This window comes from Ambystoma mexicanum, chromosome 1p (assembly GCF_040938575.1).
Source record: "Ambystoma mexicanum isolate Mex_15411 chromosome 1p, UKY_AmexF1_1, whole genome shotgun sequence".
In the NCBI taxonomy this organism is placed as follows: Eukaryota; Metazoa; Chordata; class Amphibia; order Caudata; family Ambystomatidae; genus Ambystoma; species Ambystoma mexicanum.
The window spans coordinates 732,432,886-732,453,756 of record NC_090921.1 but is presented as its reverse complement, the minus strand read 5'-3'; the positions used below and the strand labels follow the sequence as shown (position 1 = coordinate 732,453,756).

At 45.2% G+C, this 20,871-nt stretch overlaps 1 protein-coding gene across 3 annotated transcripts in view; it reads right to left on the bottom strand.

Annotated features, from left to right (window-relative positions):
- The window catches only part of SHC1 (SHC adaptor protein 1), a 604,616-nt gene that overhangs the window by 480,422 nt on the left and 103,323 nt on the right, over positions 1 to 20,871 (bottom strand). The window contains exons 1-2 of one of the 3 annotated variants that reach the window (XM_069650220.1): positions 15,049 to 15,161; positions 13,527 to 13,604 (exon numbers count right to left, since the gene is read on the bottom strand). The exons of 1 other annotated variant lie outside the window; for it this stretch is intronic. In XM_069650220.1, the coding sequence (XP_069506321.1) occupies positions 13,527 to 13,538 (12 nt within the window). In that variant the 5' untranslated portion in view covers positions 13,539 to 13,604; positions 15,049 to 15,161. Of the gene's footprint in view, positions 1 to 13,526; positions 13,605 to 15,048; positions 15,162 to 20,871 lie in introns of those variants that run through there. One more of the 3 variants, XM_069650218.1, reaches the window with a different exon arrangement.

The following is a 20,871-nucleotide window of genomic DNA, read 5'->3' as shown; positions in this document are numbered from 1 at the left end:
GGGTGCCTGAAGGCTTGAGGAAGGCCCAACAGGAAACCCGCTAGAGCACAGCATTCTGCTGCCGGCTGTTATATCACTGTGTCCAATCAGCAACTTAGCAACATAGGCTTTGGCTTGCGGAAGCTGGCGAGGTGAGAGATAAGGAGCAGCAAGATGGCAGGAAACACAGACCATTCGTTGCCGCCGGCAGCAGCATAGAACATGCATTCTTCTGGCCCGCTTTTGCACATCAAGAAATTGGGAAAACCCGGTGTGCAAGTAATAACTCTTTTTCACATCACTTGCTGCTGCTCAGCCCAACTACACTGTGCTTTAAAATAGGGCAGCATACTTTATTTTAAACCGGAATTGGCCCACATTGGGCAAGCGTTGCCCGCAATGGCTAAATGCCCTACTGGCCAGTCGGGGCCTGGTGGGAAATGTAGCACAAAATGACCCCGCCAGAGCTTGCAACAGAACGGTTTGCAACCCCAACCAAAAGTCTAACTAAGATGATAGAGAAAAATACATATAATAGCATTCTATTGTCCCTTTCTGAACAACCTGCCACCAAGCGCTGCTGCATGGCGACATTCAGAAACGCGTTTTCATCCTATGTATAGTCTTGGAACCTGCAGGCTGCCTATGGGGCTGAGCAGGGCGGCATGTCCAGTGGAAGAGTGAACACACAAAACACTTAATTTTGGATTACAAACCGGACACATTTTTTAATTCCACAGCAAAGATAGTTTAACACCAAAAATCTGACATTCTTTAATCACAAACCTTAAGAATACAATCATCATCAATAACATTTATTACACATTTGTCAACCCTACTGGCAAGTGATCCAGGTGGACCATGGCTACCTAGCCCCCAAAGAGGCGTTGCATGGTGAGGAGGCCCTGTCCCCTCCCCACCATGCCCTACTCTGGAGGCGTTACTGGGAGGCAGCCGCCCCTTTTCCACCAGGCCCAGCTCTCCCCTCATCCTTCCCCCATGCCCCGCCCCCCCCCCCCCCCCGCAGCCTCCTGTAACCGTGCCCCATTCTAGCACCAGAGTTTGCCTGATAGGGATCTCAGAGTCCCCATGGTCCTCCCCCACCTGCAATCGCTATTTCCCCTACCGCATCATAAAAAGGGTGGGTGGGACACGAAATCAAAGTCCTTCCAGCGGCTTGCAGGGCATTTCGCCAGCCACTTCTCCCCTGGCTGCACCCCACCCGCCCAATCCGGCAATTCCGCAATGGTAGGCTTTTGCCTTTGTGTGTTCATCTGCTTGCTTTCCCAGCAACATCGGAATACAGAACTCATTCGATTTTCCGGTGCAGGTTTTGGTTTGATCTAGAAAGTGCATTCCATATGCTTTTCCATGTGGAAGTGGACTTGAGGGAGGACAAGAATTGCTCTCAACTGGCTCATGCTGCAGAGAGCAGAAGAAGGGAATTTGATGGAGTTTGCTTCACGGTACAGCCTGCTCCACCCTCTGTTGGTGTTATCTGGAAGGCCTCTCATGAAGCTGGCTTTCAACAGTAGTAGTTATTCTATCAATTGCCTTCAACGGAAGTTCATACTTTGTATGGCCTTGGCCAGCATTTTGGACCTTCCCTGGAGATTCTGCTTTTGAATCTGAATCTTGCCTGCAGTACACCATTCGATTCCCCCCATTGTCTCTGTGCTGTAATTTTGTTCGCTTCTACAGTATCCCCTTTTCTGTGAGCTTTCCTCCTTCACAGATTATCCTCACTCTGCAAGTGCCAATTTCTCTTCGTTTCCCACCTTCCAGTCTTGTCTCTTGACAATTCCACACATTTGCCCATTCCGCAGCAAGTCTCCGTACGAAGCTTTCCTGTTGGTTTATTTCACGCTTCACTCCTAGGCTTTATAGTTTTATGTTGCTGTTCTCCAGTGCCCTGAATTTCCGGATCTGTCCACGTATTTGCAAGTTGTCAGCACATTTTTGCACTAAGCTTTTCTGTTGGTTTCTTTCTAGTGTTTCTCCTAGAATGCTGCCCCTCGCTTAATGTGGTTGTTCTTCAATGTCCTGAATTTCCCGATATCGCCATTTATTCTGCGACTTGGCGGCAAGCTTTTTTCTCGTTTCTAACTAGTGCCTTCAGTTTTTTTTATATTTCTTGATGTTAAGATTCACCAGTACCTCTACCCGCTTACACTGGCCACTTCCCTGCTAGTAGCAGATATCTGGTCCTAATTCTTGACTCGCCATTTTCTCTTTCTCCTAGCATTGCCATATACCTAAGTTAGTGCTAGAATAGTATCTATCTTGAGGCTCCATCTACATCTTTTCATTCTGGGTCTATGTTCTGCCCTTCCTATCTGCTTGTTCTATATCCACTTTGGTTGTCAGACTTCATTCCAAATAATTCCACTGTTGTGCATCAGTTCCGTATAGCTTGTGACTCCCCCACCCCCATGAGCCAAACTCTTAAGTCAGATAAAGGAAAGCTTTTTGTTGCTTATGCCTAGTTTCTATATGGTCAATGGTCTCCAGTTTTACCACAAGCAGAGTACAACAGTCTATTCAGCATGTCCAAATTGGGACATGCTGTATGACGTTTGTGAAACGTAATCTGCTGGCATAAATCCCAAGGGCTATACCCAATTTCCCTGGAGACCCCATATCATACTACAAAACAACCTGTATTCTGCTCAATACTTGTTACCTAGTATATTTGCTTGGCTTCTCTTTCTGTCCTGGACCCACTGCTTACAGCCAGCTCCTGTCCTTGCAGTTCCCGTGAACCACCTGTACCAAGATAGACCAGCTGAGTATTGACCCTATCTCTACTATATGCCAAGTGTTACCTCTCAAATGCTCCTGGACCTGTTGCGACTTCCTGTGACCTATGCTGTATTTGCATAGGAGGAAATCAGGGCGATGTTTAATTCCACATGGGAGGTCCCAACAACGAGTCCATGAAGGTCAATAGAGGGCCAACACCTAGAACGAAGTGGAAAAGGCCCAGAACACAAGTATGAATTACTCTCTGCTACTCGTATTAACAATAACTCAGGTTATGTCATATAATCTAAATGAATTGTCCACAATGATCCCGATTTTCATGGATCAATGTTGCCTGAATGGTGTTTTTTTGTTTTGCTGTTTGACTCTGGGCGGTGAATTAGGTAATAACCAGCCCTAATGATGGACACTGAAGTCCGAAATGCACTGGCACATTGGCATTAGGCCTCGAATATGGATTCATTAAATAATATACATTGGTTTATAAACCATGAATGATTTACGTATGTGTTCTACTTTTTGTTCAACAAAGACGAATAGCTACTTAAATACTATGAATGTCTTACAGCTTCTCAGGCTAGACAAAGGGAGTGAAACCCTCAGCATTTGTTGTGTTTATGTTAGTGTGCAGTGCCGAGGCACTTTAGAGAGGGTATGCACCCCACACTAAATAGACCTCAAAGGCCAATATGAAGAGTAAGATTGATAGCATCTTAACTAGACCCGTGTCTGCTCACCTTTATTCTTTGGAATAGAATAGGGGTCCCCATTCAGGAGTCGAATAGGAGACCCAACAACTACACCACAAATTACAGCCTGGCTATAGGAGAGCAATGGGGCAGTTGTGGTGAAGCGCGGACTAGCAAAAGGTAATCAGGAATAGGGAATACCTAGGAACATTCCGTGCACCCTGTTGGACCACTGATTTACCAAGTGAAAAAGAGACCCAGAAAAAACAATCAAGGTGCATGGGCGACAAGACAAAGCTGGAGGCTGAAAAGGGGGGATGGGGTCGGACTAGAGGGCCTTATGAAGACTTCTATGGGAAGTGCCAGCCCTCAAAGGGATAGCAAAGACAGAGGTTTGCCCAGGGAAGCAGCTGACCCAGGTAATCAATGGGACCAGAGAGAAGTTTCTAGGCAGGAAGGGGAGGACTATAAAAATCTATACAAGAGGATAGTGAGAGGTGTACGGGTCAGGTCAGGAGAGACGTCAGACCAACAGAGGAGGGTGTAGCAGGTGGAGGAGGACTTGGAGGAGACAGTAGTGCCGCCTTTATCTGCCGGTTTGCTGGAGGCAATATGCCTACCATTCTTTAAAGAGAGAGCAATAAAAAGATCACATCAAACCGGCATATAAATGCAACACTAGTGTCATCATGGATACCTTTGAATATAATGCCATGGTGTCCCAGTTGCTGTGCCATAGTCTCCAGGTTGCTAGACGATCGAGACAATTACGGCTGGCCCGTGATCCCACAGAATCCCTGAGGGGCATTCTTGCAGCAATAATAGAGGAAGCCCTGTTTGAAGGGCACATACGAACAAAGGAAGCTGCATTCTTCTGCTTGCAGTTCCTTAGGATTCCAGCAGGTTATGCTCTCCCAAAGGTTCACGAGGGGCTTACACCCCAATATCTGGATGCCCCGTTGTGTCTGGGATTGGCTCGATCTTGGAACCATTGTCCTACTTCGTTGATGTCTTCTTTCAGCCAGAGATGCCCAAGATGAGATCATACCTCAAAACTGCCACTGCTGTACTGATCCTATTAATGGACAAAAAGTTTGATGCCTCAGAACAGCTCCTTGTCACTATGAACATTGAGGCACATTACGCACGAATACCACAGATGGAAACAAATCTTAGAGTAGAAAAAGCTCCTCCAACCGAGGTGCCCGTACAATTAATTATGCAACTAGCGAAGCTGCCCCTCACCAAGAACTACTTCATGTGCCTAGATCAATTCTATGAGCAAGTGTCAGGCACCGCAACGGGTGCAACATTTGCCCCAGCATTAGCTAACCTGTATGTGTCAAAGTTCGAAGCTGATGTGATTTATACAGCAGATATTCCAATTGGTGGCCAAGTTAACCTGTGGGCCCGAAATATGAAACCATTACAATCTTCAATGGGAATCAATAAATGTATCAAATTTAGGACGTAGTTGAATAACCAGAACATGTTACTTACTACATTTGGCACATACATCCAGCAATGAGGTGGATCATTTCTTGAATTTGGAAATCCTTGCTTTAGACAGAAAACTCAACATCAGTCTTTAGGAAAACCACTGACAGGAACTCAATTTTGGACTATGCCAGTTTCCATCCTAGGCCTTTGAGGGATATTTTACCATTTGGTTAATTTTTAAGATTCCATCGGAAATGCTCCAAAAGGGGGACATTTGAGAGATAAACCAAACTACTTACTACCAGACTTAAAGCACTAGGTCATCCCAGACGACTTCTGAGAGATGCCTGCAAGAGGGTCAGTAACATACCGCGAGAGGTGACACTCCAACAGGAACATCGACAGTCTGACGAACACTGCATAATGGCAGTGTTCAGTTTCTCTCCTCACACCAATGAACTAAAAAAAAAAAATGTTAAAAAAAAAAATCAAGAGACTACGGCCCATCCTGAATGTCGGCCAAACCAATATCCCATGCCCTAGGTTTTCCTTAAAGATTAAAGAGACGACGAAGCATCCCTGATGCTCTTGTTCGATAACATGTCCCGAGTGACGTTAGAAATGCGCAACTGACCATGTGGCAGACCCCAAAATTAACCGACATGCCCCGTGTGGAACATACTCCATGTGTATACAGATGACACCGTCCACAGAGATTGACCTAGGCTGGCTCACACCTTGGCAGCAGACTGACTTCAGTAATCGAGCGGATTGCTTGTTCCTCTGGGGTCACGGGGCACGAGATTTGAGCAGCATTAGGGTTCCGTAACCAACATTATGGTGATACTAGTGGTCTGTATTTTTCCGTTGGACCAGAGCAGATGCTCCACTGTTAAACTGGGGTTGTGGCATCAAATACCCACATAGGTACGATGTGTTGGCATTAAAAACATGAATAGCTGTTTCAGAAATGTCAGATATTCACAGATACTGAAGTGAGTAGTTCATATTGTTTGTTTAGGTGCAGGTGAAGCACATAGCCCAGTTCATGGCAAGGGAACTACGTACTGCATTTACTCGAAATTGGCGATGGGTGAACTTGCATTTTCTGAGTGTTAGTAATTCAATGGATTAGTTGAAGACAGTCCTGATGAAGATGGCCAGAACTACTTAAGCCATTGAAGCCGGTCGACTTTGAACTCTGGGAAGCAAGCTGGAGCGCAGCGAATCCCAGATTATTTGATCACTTAGAGCTAGAGCCCAAAGATTAAACTACGTCTTGGTAGTGGCATTGCTTGCAAATATAAATTTAACACCTTTTAACGTAGTTTCTCGTGATCCAGGAGAAATACAATTAGCATACCTGAGATAGTGACACTTCAGTGGTTTAGAATATCAAATTGTTTTATTTCTTTTTTTATTTAATGTTATTTGGCTGAAAAAAAACTTTAACATAGATATTACAAAACTTTACAAAGCATTACAATCATTAAAAAAATGTTATAAAATAGTAAACACCAATTTCATAAAACAGTTAATCACATATTAAGAACATTCGCTTAAATACAATACACGTTGAACTAAGTCTTTTGACTATTAACAACAAATGAAAAAGATATTCTACATTCAACCTTCTTTCATCACACCACAATAAGTGTATAATTCCTAATTTAGTCCAAGATCATTAATTAGTGTTTTATTACATTATACCTGAGATTCAGTTTCCAAAGCCAGGCAGGCAATGAAGTTACATACCGCTAAGACTGTTGAGGCTGTTTGCCCTGATAAACAGTTGGACCAAATACTTTCTGCTTTCCCACATGGTCTCATGGCAAAAAAAAAAAAAACTTTTCATAAAATTCCACCTGTGCCCAAGAAGAGCTGAACAATAGATAAATAAATGTTTTAATGTTTCACATTCAGAGGCAGTCTTACAGAAACGACACCACATCATAATTTTTAATAACCCTGTGTCTTGCTAAGATTGGTTTCGTTTTACATAAAATTCAGCCGAAACCTTAGAATGGAATTGGCTGGATATATAGAAAGGAAGGGGACCAAAATTCCAAGCTTCTTATGATCGAATTGAAGGTGATTAAGTGAGGGATATAAATGGAATTTACTAATAGTTACAATCCAATCTGAATCAAATAGCAGTGTTCTAATATGCATTGGGTTATCCCTCAGGTTCAGGTTCCCTCAGGTTCCATACAGAGGTACCCAGTTCGGTCAAGAGTTTAATTCAAAAAGATTGGACTTCTCCAAGCCATGTGCTTCCCTGAGCCTCAAGTACAGTAGTTAAATCTTCAAATAGGGGTGCCACAGAGGGAAACAATATTTTCCTTATAAGTGATACAATTTTCCAAATTGCCCAAGCACGTAGTGACACAATTAAAGGGCTATATAAATTCAATAAAATACAAACACAATGCCATATACCCGATAGCGTCAACTGGTATACAGTTAGGCAGCCGTAGCACTCTACGCCAAATCAAGCCCTCCAAGGTGGGTAAATAATCTAAAAGTACTAATGGATAGATCTTGGCCCCATACAGGATCTTACATTCGTAGAACCTTAAAGTGTATCTGCCAGATTTCTGATCAACCTTCACCAATTGATTAGTCAAGTTGTGGGCACGCTTCTTCAACCATTCAAACAAGCTGACTTGGCTTGATTTGAATGTCAATGGCCCTTGTTGAGTGGATGATTGTTACAAAATACTGGTATATATCTAGTTGTTTAGTCTAGTGTTTGCAATGAGACACTGAATACTTTCTGCAGACTTTTAACAGAGCCCTGTGGGGACATTCTCTTGTTCAATCCATTCAGAGACAGGCAGCACATCACCAATTCCTAGGAGTAGTGTATGGTTTAAATAGGGACAGTTAGATCTTTGTTCAGTCTCCATCACTGGTCTTTATACCAGTTTACAGACTCTCATTGCACCTGGTGCGGTAGTAAGCTTGCTGTCTGGGTTTCCTTACAATTGTGTGTGGGTTGTTCTGTCCTTTGGTTGATACAAAAAGCGGATACGGTCAGGAGGGAACTAAAAGGTGGAGACAGAAAGGACGAGAGAGGTAGGACTACGAGGTGGAATTAAGAGAAGGAAGAGATCAATTTGAGGGTGGAGATGGGAGAATGGGGAAAGAGGGGGAAGATCAGGAGAGGAGTATGGAGAGAGGGACAGAGACAACGGTATAGAAGAGAGGAGGATCGGCGAGTGAGGAAAAGGTTGAGAGACCGTCATCCATAGGAAAGGGTGACGGGACAACCAAACTACCCCACTATGTCATCTGGAAAGTCCCTGAGCGAGTCAGACGGATATGGTCACAGCTTTTATGCCCTACCTAGAACTGGACTAAGCCAGACACGTAGCGGTACCAGGACTCTAGTGAATTGGCACTGCAGTACGACCTGTTGGAGTGCATTAGGGAGGAGGAAGCCCCCTCAAAGGTTGTGGGAAAGGTGGACAGGGATTCCACCTAGACTGTGAGCCAAAATGTTGACTGTTTTTTGGAACATCATTTTTATAATAAAAGCTGAAAATGTACTGGATGTGCCTTGCGACTCATTGAGCACCTTGCTAAGCCCTCTAATCACAGTCTAATCCCTAACAATCTTTCTAGTAACCCGACGCTGATATTTGGTTTTTTGACCTCCTAGGTCAAAGAGTTAACAGCATGCCTGACCTAGGGTGAGGTTTCTTCAAGCCCAAGCATGCAGAGTTTACTTCCGGCCTCACTCCGCCAGCCACCTGCATGTAAGTACTCACATAGTATCCTGTCATCAAAAGAGTGACCAGTGCCTTTGTAAGTGACAGATTATCACTTAGGTCAGGGCATGGACCATGTGTGCCAGGGGCTTCTCCCGCCAACTCCATGTACTACCTCCAGGAGGAAGCTCGCGCCATAATAGGCTGAGAGACCCCTCTTTGGGATTGATGTGCAAGGTGATGACAACTTTGTTGCAGTTGGTAGAAGAGTCAGTGTTCACATGACCTACTGTTTCTGTGCAGTGGCCCATCCCTCACATGCTACAGAGATCTACGTGCCATGTGGCAATTATTGCTTTGAATACCCGCATAAATGCCTCAAGACTTTTGCATCCTTAAAACTTCAGTAAAGCAAACACTCTTCAGCTGGGTAATAAGAACACATGGAATTTAAGCACTAACACACCAATCAACGGTGTCCGTTTCATGGTGTGGTCAATAGTGTCAATGTTGTAATATAAAGTGACTCTGATAAGTTTAATGGGGTACTGGTGGTCTTTTTTCAAAGGCCTTGATGAGCATGCCTTCTGAAATCCATTCCATTCCATGGTACTGATGATGATGAAGTAGCCCACACTCAAGTGTGTTAAACATTGCAGGCATCCGTTTGGAGGAACAGGCATGTTCTCTGATTTCTACAAAGATCAGCCCACCTAAAACAGGGTGGCACAAACCACTCCGACTATAAACCCAAGACATTAAATTTATGTGCCTGAAGAACCATAATCTGACTGAATATGTTGTATTGCGTAAATCTGTGGCTGATTGTTACAGCTTTCAGAGTCAATAGTCTACAAGGCGTAAATTCGTTTTCAAAAAGGGATTAGCAGTTTGCCAATTAACATGTTCTTGATTAGCAAACAAATGTATTTGTTTACGAATTGTGGGCTAAAAATGTTTATGTCACCAGATGTTATTTGTATCCAAGACCTGAAATGAGCAACAATAAATCAATTGTGAATACCTCTGAAGTAAGACATTAGTGAGGCGAGTGTAAAATGAAAAGGTTAGCTGCATGAATAGACATAAATAAATAAAAAGATATGATAAAAAAAAGCTGTGAAAACAGTTTTTACTGAAAGGCTCTTCCCCATTAAAATGAAATATAGATGACACCAAGTGATTTAGATACTCTGAACTTTACTAAAAAAACAAGGAGTGGCACCGTTTAACAGTAGACATACTACAATTATGCATTATGTAACAACTTACATTTATATTGCAGGACTGTCTGTTAAAAAAATTAAGTTACCATGTACTGATCTTTGCCGAACAGAATAGGCTTAGCAAAAATATCATCCAGAAGTACTTCTGGTTTGCAATTATTTGAAAATAAAGAATGCTTCCCACATAGGCCTTTTGGCACTTTTAGGAGCCTGAGGAGATTATTACTGCTGCACTCTCTCTCCATTAGCACCTTTGAATTTGCAATGAAAGGAAGAAAAATAAAAGAGGGTAAGGAGAGCCCAGGGGGCAAGAGAGTAGTGCAGGGTGAGCTGTGTTTTCATTGAATAGGGTAATTTAAATCACCAGTTCTGCTACATAAGTTCCAAATTAATTAGCAAACCTTCAGTATTACATTGCAAATTGCTTTGGGACACTACTTGTTCTATGCCTTGGTCTATACCACATAGTCCTATTATGGCTGCTTACACCTTTCACATCCGTAAGATGTTCATGGTTCCCAATAAGACAGGTGCATTGTGGAAACAGATCACAGTAAGTGCAATTCACACAGGAGTCCTAGCTATGAATAGCTTACACTTTCCTTGTTGTTTAGGTAATTTGGTAATTTTTATTAACCCCTATTCCAGGTCGAGCCTTCAACCTGTGGTAAAGGTGGATGAGCCAAGCAGGGTTCAGGCCCAATGTCCGACTCGTGATCTGCTCGAGTTTTTTCTCCCCAGAGGAAAATGAATACAATCTTGCCTGGTAGAGTGGGGTCTCCCGGATATGCTGTCCAAGTCTCCAGAACAAAGTCTTCTAGAGGGCAGCACAAAAGTCCTTGTTCACATCCAGAGTCTCAATGAGAAAAACGTCAGCAAGGAATTGCATTGACCAGGGATTGAGTAGCTTGAGTAGCTTTGAGTTGTCACATATGCTTTCTAACATGTCTCATTGCTATCAGCTGTGCATTTAAATTAGAATCTCTTTCAGCAGGAGACGGCAGGGAATGGATCACTGTATGCTACCCGTCTAGTGTGTAAGGTAGATGGATCACTGTATGCTACCCGTCTAGTGTGTAAGGTAGGTGATGTGAACTGGATGGGCATATTTGTATCTGAACGCCATAACCATCCACAGATCCAGATAACTACCAAACGGGTGCCACTTTCATAAAAAACTTAACTGAATCACAATATTAAAAAGTTTTTAAAAAACATTGTTAAATTGCTACGTTAATTTTCATAACTTCTGTTCAGTTGACATACACAAAAAAAGTTGTTTATGTGAAACTTCACAATTTCTCTTTTCAACATGCATAATAAGTTGTAGGCCTGTGTCACACAATGACTGCAAACATGTGACCTTATAGAGTGTTGATCTTCTGTTGAGCGTCGTTAAGGGTTGAAAGGCCAGTTGCAAAACCCAGAGGACATTTCTTATCATTCTCGTTCTTCTAAGCTTCCTTTCAGGATGGGGCAAACAAAGCTAGAAGTACTCTGTTTGCTGAATATAAGGATTTATAGATTGGTCAAGTGGATTTATATCGTGATTGGAGTACCCCCAGCTCTACAGCTTGAGCTTTGATGCCCGCAGAGCAGACTGCATTGTAAATTCTGATGTGCAAAAGCTATCGACAGGACTCTACTGTCCAAAGATCCTGTCCATTTCCACAGGCAAGTACCCTCGCCCGATTGGCTGGGGGAGGACTTAAGTTATGCTTGTTTGTGGGAACAGCACACAGCTATGCAGGGGTTTAGGACTACCACCCAACTTCCAGGCAGCCCCTAAAAGCCAGCCCATGGTTTCTGAAAAGTACGTATGAATGAAAATGAAGGTGACCTTCAGCAAGGCCACTAGGATCCTACACAAAGTTATTGCTCTATCTGGGATTTGTAATCAAATACACATACCTGCCATGCCAAGAAGCTGCTGTGAATTTGCTCGAGTTTGAAGGGAATGCAACTGTCTTGAGGGGTCTATACACCACAAGTTTGAGTGCATTTTCAAATGTGAATGAGGCTCGGACCACGTTCCCAACAGCAATCTCCAGTTTTTTTATTGCAGGCTCTGCATTCGTACTTTGACCATCACTGGAGATACATGAGGGCCTTGCAAAAAGCCAACCTTCAAGTGTTGTGCTTTGCTGAAGTGCCCACTCCCTCCCTGCTGCATGTAACCTGGAAGAGATATTCTGACCAATGGGACTTGCTTCTGCATGTCCGCCAACCAAAGAAAGAACTGTGCAACCAATAGGCACGACCTATGGCTGCAGACATGCACCATTCACCATCCAGACCATTGGAGCGGATTCATTAAAAAGGCACACAATCCAGAAAACCCGGGTTCCACACTTGCAGAGGCCAGTTGCAATGACCCCCCAAAACCCCAGTGAGCTTTGTATGATCACAGATGGTCTCCAATCATTGAAAGCTCTTTAAAAAGGTCTTACGCTGAACACCCACCCGCTTAGAACACAAACAATCTAGCCGACTTTGTATAGCTTTTTTAAATACACGATTTAACACCGTCGGAACTTCAATAAATGAGTCCCATAGAACCATAAGCACACTCTGGTCTAGGGTCCTGGACTCATGAACACTTCAGGTATCATGCATCTGCATCCCCTTCTATTCCACCAACATCCCCAATCCATCCTCTTTTCTTGCAGAGCAACATGGACAGAGGCCGCCAAAATGTCAGCGGTGCACCCAGCCCTCCTGATAATCAGCCACATTTACTCCCTAAAAATAGGCAAATGCTCCCCAAAAATAAAAATAGGGAGTAAAAATACTCCCAACAAAAAATAGGAAACAGACACGTCAAACCATGTTCCCCTGCCTTCTATTACAAAGCTCCATGGATATGTTTGGACCAGTCGTACAACAGGAAGAAACTACTATTCAAACTGCCTGATCGGAAGAATTAAACAAGTATCTTTTAAAGTGCATGAATAACTAGGTACAAATAAATTATTCAATAAACATTTTCGTTTTCTAGTTAAAAAAAATATGTTTACTCGCTTATAAAATACTCTCATTGGGAATGCAACTTACATTTTTAATCCCTAAAAATCATTTCTCACCCAACTTTAAAAAATGAGGACTAAAATACTCCAACTTCCAAATCTTACCCGGGCCACTGGGTGCATCATATTAGACACTTCACATTACGGATAAGAATGAGCCTTTTAAGAGCTGGCTGCATATCGGGCACATCTAAACGTAGTATGGAATAAATAAGGAGGAGTGCAGGCTACAGACATTTTGCCGGGATTGTGGCTCTACATGGAGTGAACGGATCTCAAAGCAGCAGGACCACAAAAAGTATTGACAATACAATGCTTCACCACTCTCTACCGCTCCTTTTCATTATTTTGAAAGGCAAATGGGTTGACTATAGTTTGTCCACTTTTACTTCCATAACAAATGTTTTGATGTGTTTGGCGATAATCACACATTCTCTTGGTGGAGCAGGTATTGCTGTACACACGAAGCTGCACAGAATTGCATGAAATGCTGGCGGGCACTCAATTCGGAACAGCGTTTTAACACTTACAATGGTCATTTCACACGGAAGACCTTCTCTATGGTCTCTTTTGGTTAAAGCTTTAAGAAGGTGGTTTTGTGGTGGTGCTGCATCGTGATCCGCTCCTGCTTCCTTCACCAACACCACAGGACCCTCCACCACATGCCAAAAGCGCAAAGAGGGGCCTTACCATGTACTCCATCACTCAGGGTTGAATGGGCTGCACACAAGAGCCCGAAGCGTTAAGCCACTCCTCTCCAAGGCTGACCTGAATTGCAGTGACAAACAGGGAAAATTAGGTTGGTATAACCAGGCGTGGGGTCGAAGGGCGCAGCCTAGCAATCTGTGTACAAAAGAACAGTTCAAGAGAAAAAAAAAGATCCTTTGGGAGGAGCTGGCACTGGTGTGCAGTTGACGGAGAGTGTGGGAAAGTGGGGAGTGTAAGAATCTGCGACTGGTGGGTAACTGAGCTGGAAGGGATGGGCAGCATGGGGAAATTGGCAGTTCGAATGGCAGTGTGGGAAGTTAACACAGCCAGTGGGGGAGCCTCTGGGAGGTTAGCTTAAAGAGCTGGCACTAATAGGTGGTTTAAGGAGCCGCCACTGCGAGCTAAGTTTTCAAAATGTAAAAATGTTTCTAAGGCGCAAATCGCAGCCCATTTGCAATAGTGTGTAAAGGAATACATTTCAGAACCTCGTATTTACATAAGGTTAGGGATGCAATGTTATGCCAATGCTACAGGTATTTCTGCACACGTCTTGCATCTTTTTGGATCCAATAAACATTTGTGAGCCTCTTCCGCTTTGTCATTGTAAGCTTTGTTGAAAGTAATCCAGGCTAATAGCCATGGTCTAAAGTGAATTTGCATGTCCACCTCCTCGGTCTATGACAGCACGTCGGGGATGAATCCGCCCACCCCCAAGGGAAATGCACAGCGCCGGGCGGGTGATGTGATCGCAAGGACGCCCCTCTACCCCAACCACACGTACAGCAATTTTCAACATACACGCTTTCCACCGATAAAATGCCAGGCTCCAGAAATGAAAGGACATGTGGACAGGTTAAAGGGCGGGGTGGGCATGGCAAAGCATAAAGCAATATCAAGACCATGGTGGCAGGGAAAGCACTGCTCCGACAAGGACGCTGCGGAAACAAACTGCACAGAGAGGCCGACCACTCGCAGCTAATGACTGGATACAGACGGATCTGTGAAACACTTCTTGCAGATAGGGAAGCCATCCGAGCGCCTAGAGTTTTATAATTCATGATCTGTGGTCAGGACAGACACTGCATGGAAAAGCTCTTAGTGCTTCCCACAACCGAACTGAGACAGAGCACCAGCGCTAGACACTTCAAAACCAGGCGCACTTGCCATATGCACGTCCAGCGAGATGTGCGCGGGGCTGCATTCGCATGTGTGGTTTTCTAGGTAGGTCTCCCTGCTCCCTCAGGGCACAGCACAGACTATGTAGTTTCAATGGGCCATTGTGAAAATCTAACGGACATCAAAAGCTCAGTTTATGCGCCGCAAGGAGTATCAAATTAGCAGTTCCCATTGAAATCCTAACACAAACCGTTTTACCAGCCCTTTCTGCAGCAGTCAAACGCTCCCACTCGCCCGCTCACCCCCGCCTCCACCCCTTTTCTAGGGGGGACGGAACTTAATTGGCAAGCAAACACGAATCATGGCTGTCTGATCGAGCGCGCCTTACCTTTCAGATGCAGCAGTAGCCCTGGCGCATGGCGTGCTTGGTGACCTAGGCACACAGGCAAACCACCTCCCCAAACCGTGCTTCGTAACCTGCCTCGTTTGGCCACTACATTCCCAACCAGTCGGGCATCCTACTACAGACAGCCAGCCGCAAAATCCAGCCCCCTTGGAGATGATACCGCTTGCCCAGCTTGTCCAAACTTGATATCGCCAGCCTAGCACACATTTCCAGCATTCTTTCACTTATCTTCCTGGGAGCGGCAGGCAAACTGGTGGGCTGAGGGGGATTTGATCTGCAGTGCTTGGATGACTCCGCTAGTCCCAGGTTTGATCGCAAGACAGCATGTCCAAACAATAAAGATTAGAAAATGAATTATACACCTAGCGCTTGCCAGTCAAACGTTTACAGTGTCGTACCACTGCAAATGCAGGCACAATTTCAATGTTTAAAACATCTTTTTTGTTTGTTTTACAAAGCAGAACAAGTCCTGGTCGCTAGTACAAGAACAAACACGCAACATTATTTTTATTTTATTGGATATTTGTAAGGCTCCCATACAAAAGATGGTGTTTGAAGGTGCCACAAGACAAAAAAAGGGGGGCGGAAACAAAGGAAAAAGATACAATAACAGTCCTACTAAGCCTTGTGACAGTCGGATCTCTATGGGACTGAAATCTCTGCACTGGCTCCCAGTGGCTGCGAGGATTAAGTTCAAAACCCTCTGCATTGTCCGCAAGGCCTTCTGGGGTCTGGGGCCTCAATACCTTCAACTCCCTCTTCGTAAATATCTTCCTTCTTGAACCCTTCGCTTCTCTGCCTCCAACTCCCTCAGGATCAGTCGCTTTTCCAAGCAGCGAGTTGGTGGTAGATCTCTTTCCTCGGCTGGGGCCTCCCTCTGGAACAGCCTCCCGCCTCCCTGAAACTTGAGGAGAACCATCTACGGTTCAGGAAGCACCTCAAGACCTTCCTCTTTGCTTCTGCTTTCTCTTCCTATCCCCTGGTGAACTCCTGGTTGAAATTGAAACTACACTGGTCTCTCGGGTTCCCTAAGATCTCGGGCCAAGGTCCCCTCCCCGTCAGTTGCACTCCTGCACTGGTGACCCCCCCCCTGGCAGCCCTTGCACTCGGGGTCTATTTCTGTATCCCTACAGTGCCCTACCAGCACTTGACACTTGATGTCTGCACTTACCACCAGCTGGCCTCCCTTTTTATTTATTTGTTCTACTGTGTGTTCCCATGTACTGCACTGCCCCATCCCCTTGCCCCTCCCCCTCCACTGCACGATCTCATTGTCACCTGGCTTAGTAAGATCATTGTCTGTCTTCCCTTTGTTCCCCCTCCCTTGCCTCGTGACTTCTTGAAACACTTGTGTGTAGGCATATTATAAATGCCATATCATATCGGATCGTGTAAATGCAGAACAAAAAGTGCGAGGGAGGAGGTTGGGGGGAAGTGCCGGACCGCGCAAAAATGCAGTGCTAAGGAAGGAAGGGAAAAGGGCGAAGGAGTGAAGTGCAAGTGGTAAGGGGAGGCAATAGGACAAGTGCCAGGGAAGGCAGGTAAGTGCAGGTGGGATGGGTGTAGTACTCGGAGGGAACCAGGGAGCCCATCACTCAGGCAGAAGCAGGAGTTAGCAGGGGAGGGGGGAGAGTGAAGGAGGAGGAGCTTCCAGAACTTAAGGAGATACGGCTGAAGCCTGAGGGGCAGGGAGACCATTCCAGAGGGAGGGTCCTGCAGAGGAGTGACATCTACTCCCCCCTCTTTGCTTAGAGAAGCATCTGATTCACAAAGAGTTGGCGCTAGTAGACAGAAGGGCTCTAGCAGGGAGCAATAGTTGGATATAGCAGGGTCCCAGGCCCCAGAAAGCCATGCAGATGATGAAGAGGGTCTTGAATTTGATCCTAGCAGCAACTGGGAACTATTGGCGAGAAATTAGGGCTGCAGAGATGAGGTCTATGGGCTTGAGGCCAAGAATACATCTCGCAGTCCTAATCTGGATTAGTTGAAGGAGACGGAAAGAGGATCTGGAGACATGGAGTCTCTGGGGGAAGGTGAGGAAAGGGAGAATACCTCTGAGGATGTGCAGCCGATAGTGGGCCTTCTTGACAAGGTCCATGCTGTTAGGAGAGGGAGGAGTCAAAGACGACGCTAAGGTTTTTTGCCTCACGGTGTGTCATCAGCTGTTATGAAATCATCAAATTCATCCATATCCTCCGCTGTATCCTGCTCCACCATGTCAGTCAAGGGTGGGTCATCCACTATGGGTGGTGTTGCTTGTCTAGGCGCAGGTGTGTGTGAGGAACATGCCTTGGTCTTGGCGGGTTGTCCCCCGGAGTGTGTTTCACTGTAGCCAACTGTGGAAGCATGTGCTGTTGTGTTTCCACCACAAGACTCTGTAGGGTAGTTAAGATGTCCAGGGATAAATCTCTAGAGGCCGATGGTGGTCTCTTGACGGGCTAGTGCCCTCCAATGATCCCACCGGATGAAAATGCTCCCTCAAGGGTTGAACCCTGGGGCCGTCCTCCTCTAGGTCCACTGGGTCCTCCCTTCTCTTATCCTGCTCCCCTTGTCGAGAAAGAGACGAGAATGGGGACTTTATTGACTGTGTAGTCGCCGTTACAGGACCTGTAGTTGTGGTTGCAGCAGGAGTCGTTGGTCGAGGAGGAGTAGAAAGGACGGTTCTCAGACTATTTTGTTAGTCGCCGATGTTGTCAACAAAGGCGCGAATGTTGTATTGTCGGTGCAGTCAAAGTAGTCATTGATGACGAGACAGTCGGCAGAGTTGTCATAGGCGCTCTCACCGCCGACAGAGTGGTCGACGACGGGGTAGGTGTGAACGGGGGTCTCACCGTTGACGCAGTGGTAATTGGAGGTCTCGCCTCAGGTTCAGGATCTAGTGAGTACTCTTCCTTTGGTTAGGGAGTTAGGAGCCCTATCTCCATCGGTTCAGCTGTCTTTTGTTCCAGACAGAATCTAGCAATACTGCCTGTTCTTGCATTGAATTCTGACCCTCGTTCAGCTGCGGCACATTTGGAATCACTCTTTGCCTGGATGGCCATTCTGCACTGTGCTTGGTTTGCGATGGATCCCTGCTACTAAGTTTCCTTGTTACAATTTCCACAGCTCTGCCATCTCAGCCCCTCCTCCCAATATTTTCTCCTTTCTTTGCACTGTGTCCCTTCAGCCATCAACCCCCGTTTCTTGTGCTGCTGCCCCAAGGCCATGCTTATTGTGCTCTGTCCATGCGGATTTCAGTTTCTCTTACTTCTGCTGTTTCCTTTTATTCTCCTTCTCCGTTCCCTGCTCTGCCTTCTCTTTCAAGTCTGTTTAGTCTCAAGCTTTAACCAGCATAGCCAGACTGTTTCCCTTGACTCTGCTTGACCTTTTCTCTTCGTTCTAGTCTGTTTTTCGACAGCTTTGGCCTTGCATAGTCTAGATTCAGTTACCTTGTAACAGTACCCTGCCCAGTTACCTCCTACCATTTCCTTGACTCTATTACCTTGTACCAGCTCCATGCTGATGTTTTCAGCATTCCAAGTTACTGTCATCCTGTTCTGAATTAGTCTCTCTCTTTTGGGGCTCTTAGTCTCTGGTGTTTTATGGTGTCTGCATCCATGCCTCTCTGTGTTCCTTTTTACAGAGATTGGTTCCTATATCCTAGGAGGCAATTTCTGCCCCTTCCTTTGTCTCGTTTTACCTGTAGTCTATAGTGTATTTCAGTGTGTTGCGTACATTCCCACAGAAGGCACCCACTGTACATTCTGACTGGACACACACACACACACAGAGGCTTGTCTCGTGAAAGTACACTCCTTGCTTGTACTTTAGGGTGCAGATACACAAGTCACGCCTGCTGCCTGCTTCCATGGGCTTGTAGGGTGTGGTGCCTGTAAAAGTAACTTGTATAGAGGCAATGAGCTTCTCTTATTTCTGTGGGTAGTCTGATCTCCAACATCTGTACACCCCTAGTGGGAATCCTCGTTTGTCAGGTACATGGTTCCCATCCGTTCTTGTTCACCATGGAGGTCTGCCTTTTCTTCATGTTCCATTGGTCAGAGTTGCCTGATCTGTTCTTCCTTCTCGTTTACCCTGCTGCTGTATGATCTTGCATGCCTCCAAACCTACGTAGGGTGTCCTGTGTATCCCCAAAAGCCTCTTTGGCTCAGTTGATATTCTCTCCTTCCTCCTCTTGATGGCTTGTTGTCATCCCACAGTTGCCCCTTATTGAGAAACCCCTTCCTTTGTGCCGCCCTGAACAAAATTCCATTTATACCTCAAACATTTACAACACAGATAACATCTCCCGTTTCTGACGTTTCTCTACATAAAACTTTTGAGCATCATTTTAAAAATCCAATAACATCTATGGACTTTCGGCTCCCATAAAACCTCAAGTACTCAGACGGAAAATAGGAAGGAGGAGTTGATGCAGACTAAGCAAGGTCTGAAATATAATGTGCTTACTAGTTGTTTTGCTGATCCCATAGTGCGTGGGACATTTAAAAATGGCATCCACACTCAACGAGGGAGGTGTACGGGAGAGAACAGTGCAGGAGAAAGCCGACAGAGAGAAGACTGGCATATCCATGAGGCGGCTCGCGAACGCGAGCCACACATGCTGGCATGGCGTGAAGGAAATAGATGCAGCAGGCACACCTGGGGGCCCGTGGAAGCACTGGGGGGTGCAGCGGAGCCCCTGGAGGTATGGTCATCCCGGGAAGCAGCATTCTCCAGTCCAAGCCACAGAGGGAAGCCAGCGAGTGAAGGCAGAACTGCAGGAAACGCTGGAGAAACGTCTGCATTGTGTAAGGAGCTGACCCAGAGAGGAAGTCCCACCGCAGAGACACACCATAAATCAGGGATGCTGCGAACAGCCGGTGTGTGTGCATAGAATCATTGAGGTCCTCGGGGTGTGCCGACACATGCAATCAAGTGAATAAATGTGAAATTGCTATTATGGACAATGCTCAAAAGTGGTTCCGATGCAGACAAGACCCAATGTTAAAGCAATGTCCAATAAGAATATTTGAATACAGACAAGAGAAAAGTGCAGCAACAAAACAAATATGTACGTGCGAGATGTCAATGTGGGGGAAAGCTGGAGCAAGTGTTACTCCAAGTGAAGATATTGAATATAAAGTTGATGTGGCTGTGACATCGTGAAAAGGACAGTGAAACCAATAAGATGTCCTGGAAAAAAGAATACACTAGGCAGTTGACATTTGGGGAAAGCTACACGGCAGAGAGGTATACCAGGGGATCTAAAAAGTCAATTAAAAGTCCTGTCAGCGAAATGTACCAGGCATTCCAAACTGTATACAAACTCAAAACTGTGGGAAGATACCTGGCAGCGAAGTATACAAGGTGATCCAAAGAGCCCATAAGAGGATTCCAACTGTGGGAATATTCTTGGCAGGGGAGTATACCAGGGGAGATCCACCAAAGTCGTGGAGGAAAGTTTGACCTTGTTGCAAGATACCTGGCCGGGGAGTATACCAGGGAATCAGAGAAGCACATGTAAGAAGTGCTGGTTTGTAAATACACCAGGCAATTGGAGTTGTACAAAGACCTTTTAACATTGTGGCAAGATACCTGGCAAGGGAGTTTACCAGGAAATCTGAAGAGCTCACAAGAGGATTCCTGGTAAAGGAGTACAACAGGCAATCCATCAAAATACAAGAGAAGTTAAAGAAAGCGTATTGTGGAATATATTACATGCACAAGAACTTTGTGAATCCAGTAAAAATAAACCAAGAAAGTGTTGGATATTTTGGAATGTATTGCTTGAGGAGCAAGAACCTTTTGAATCAAGTCTAAAGAATT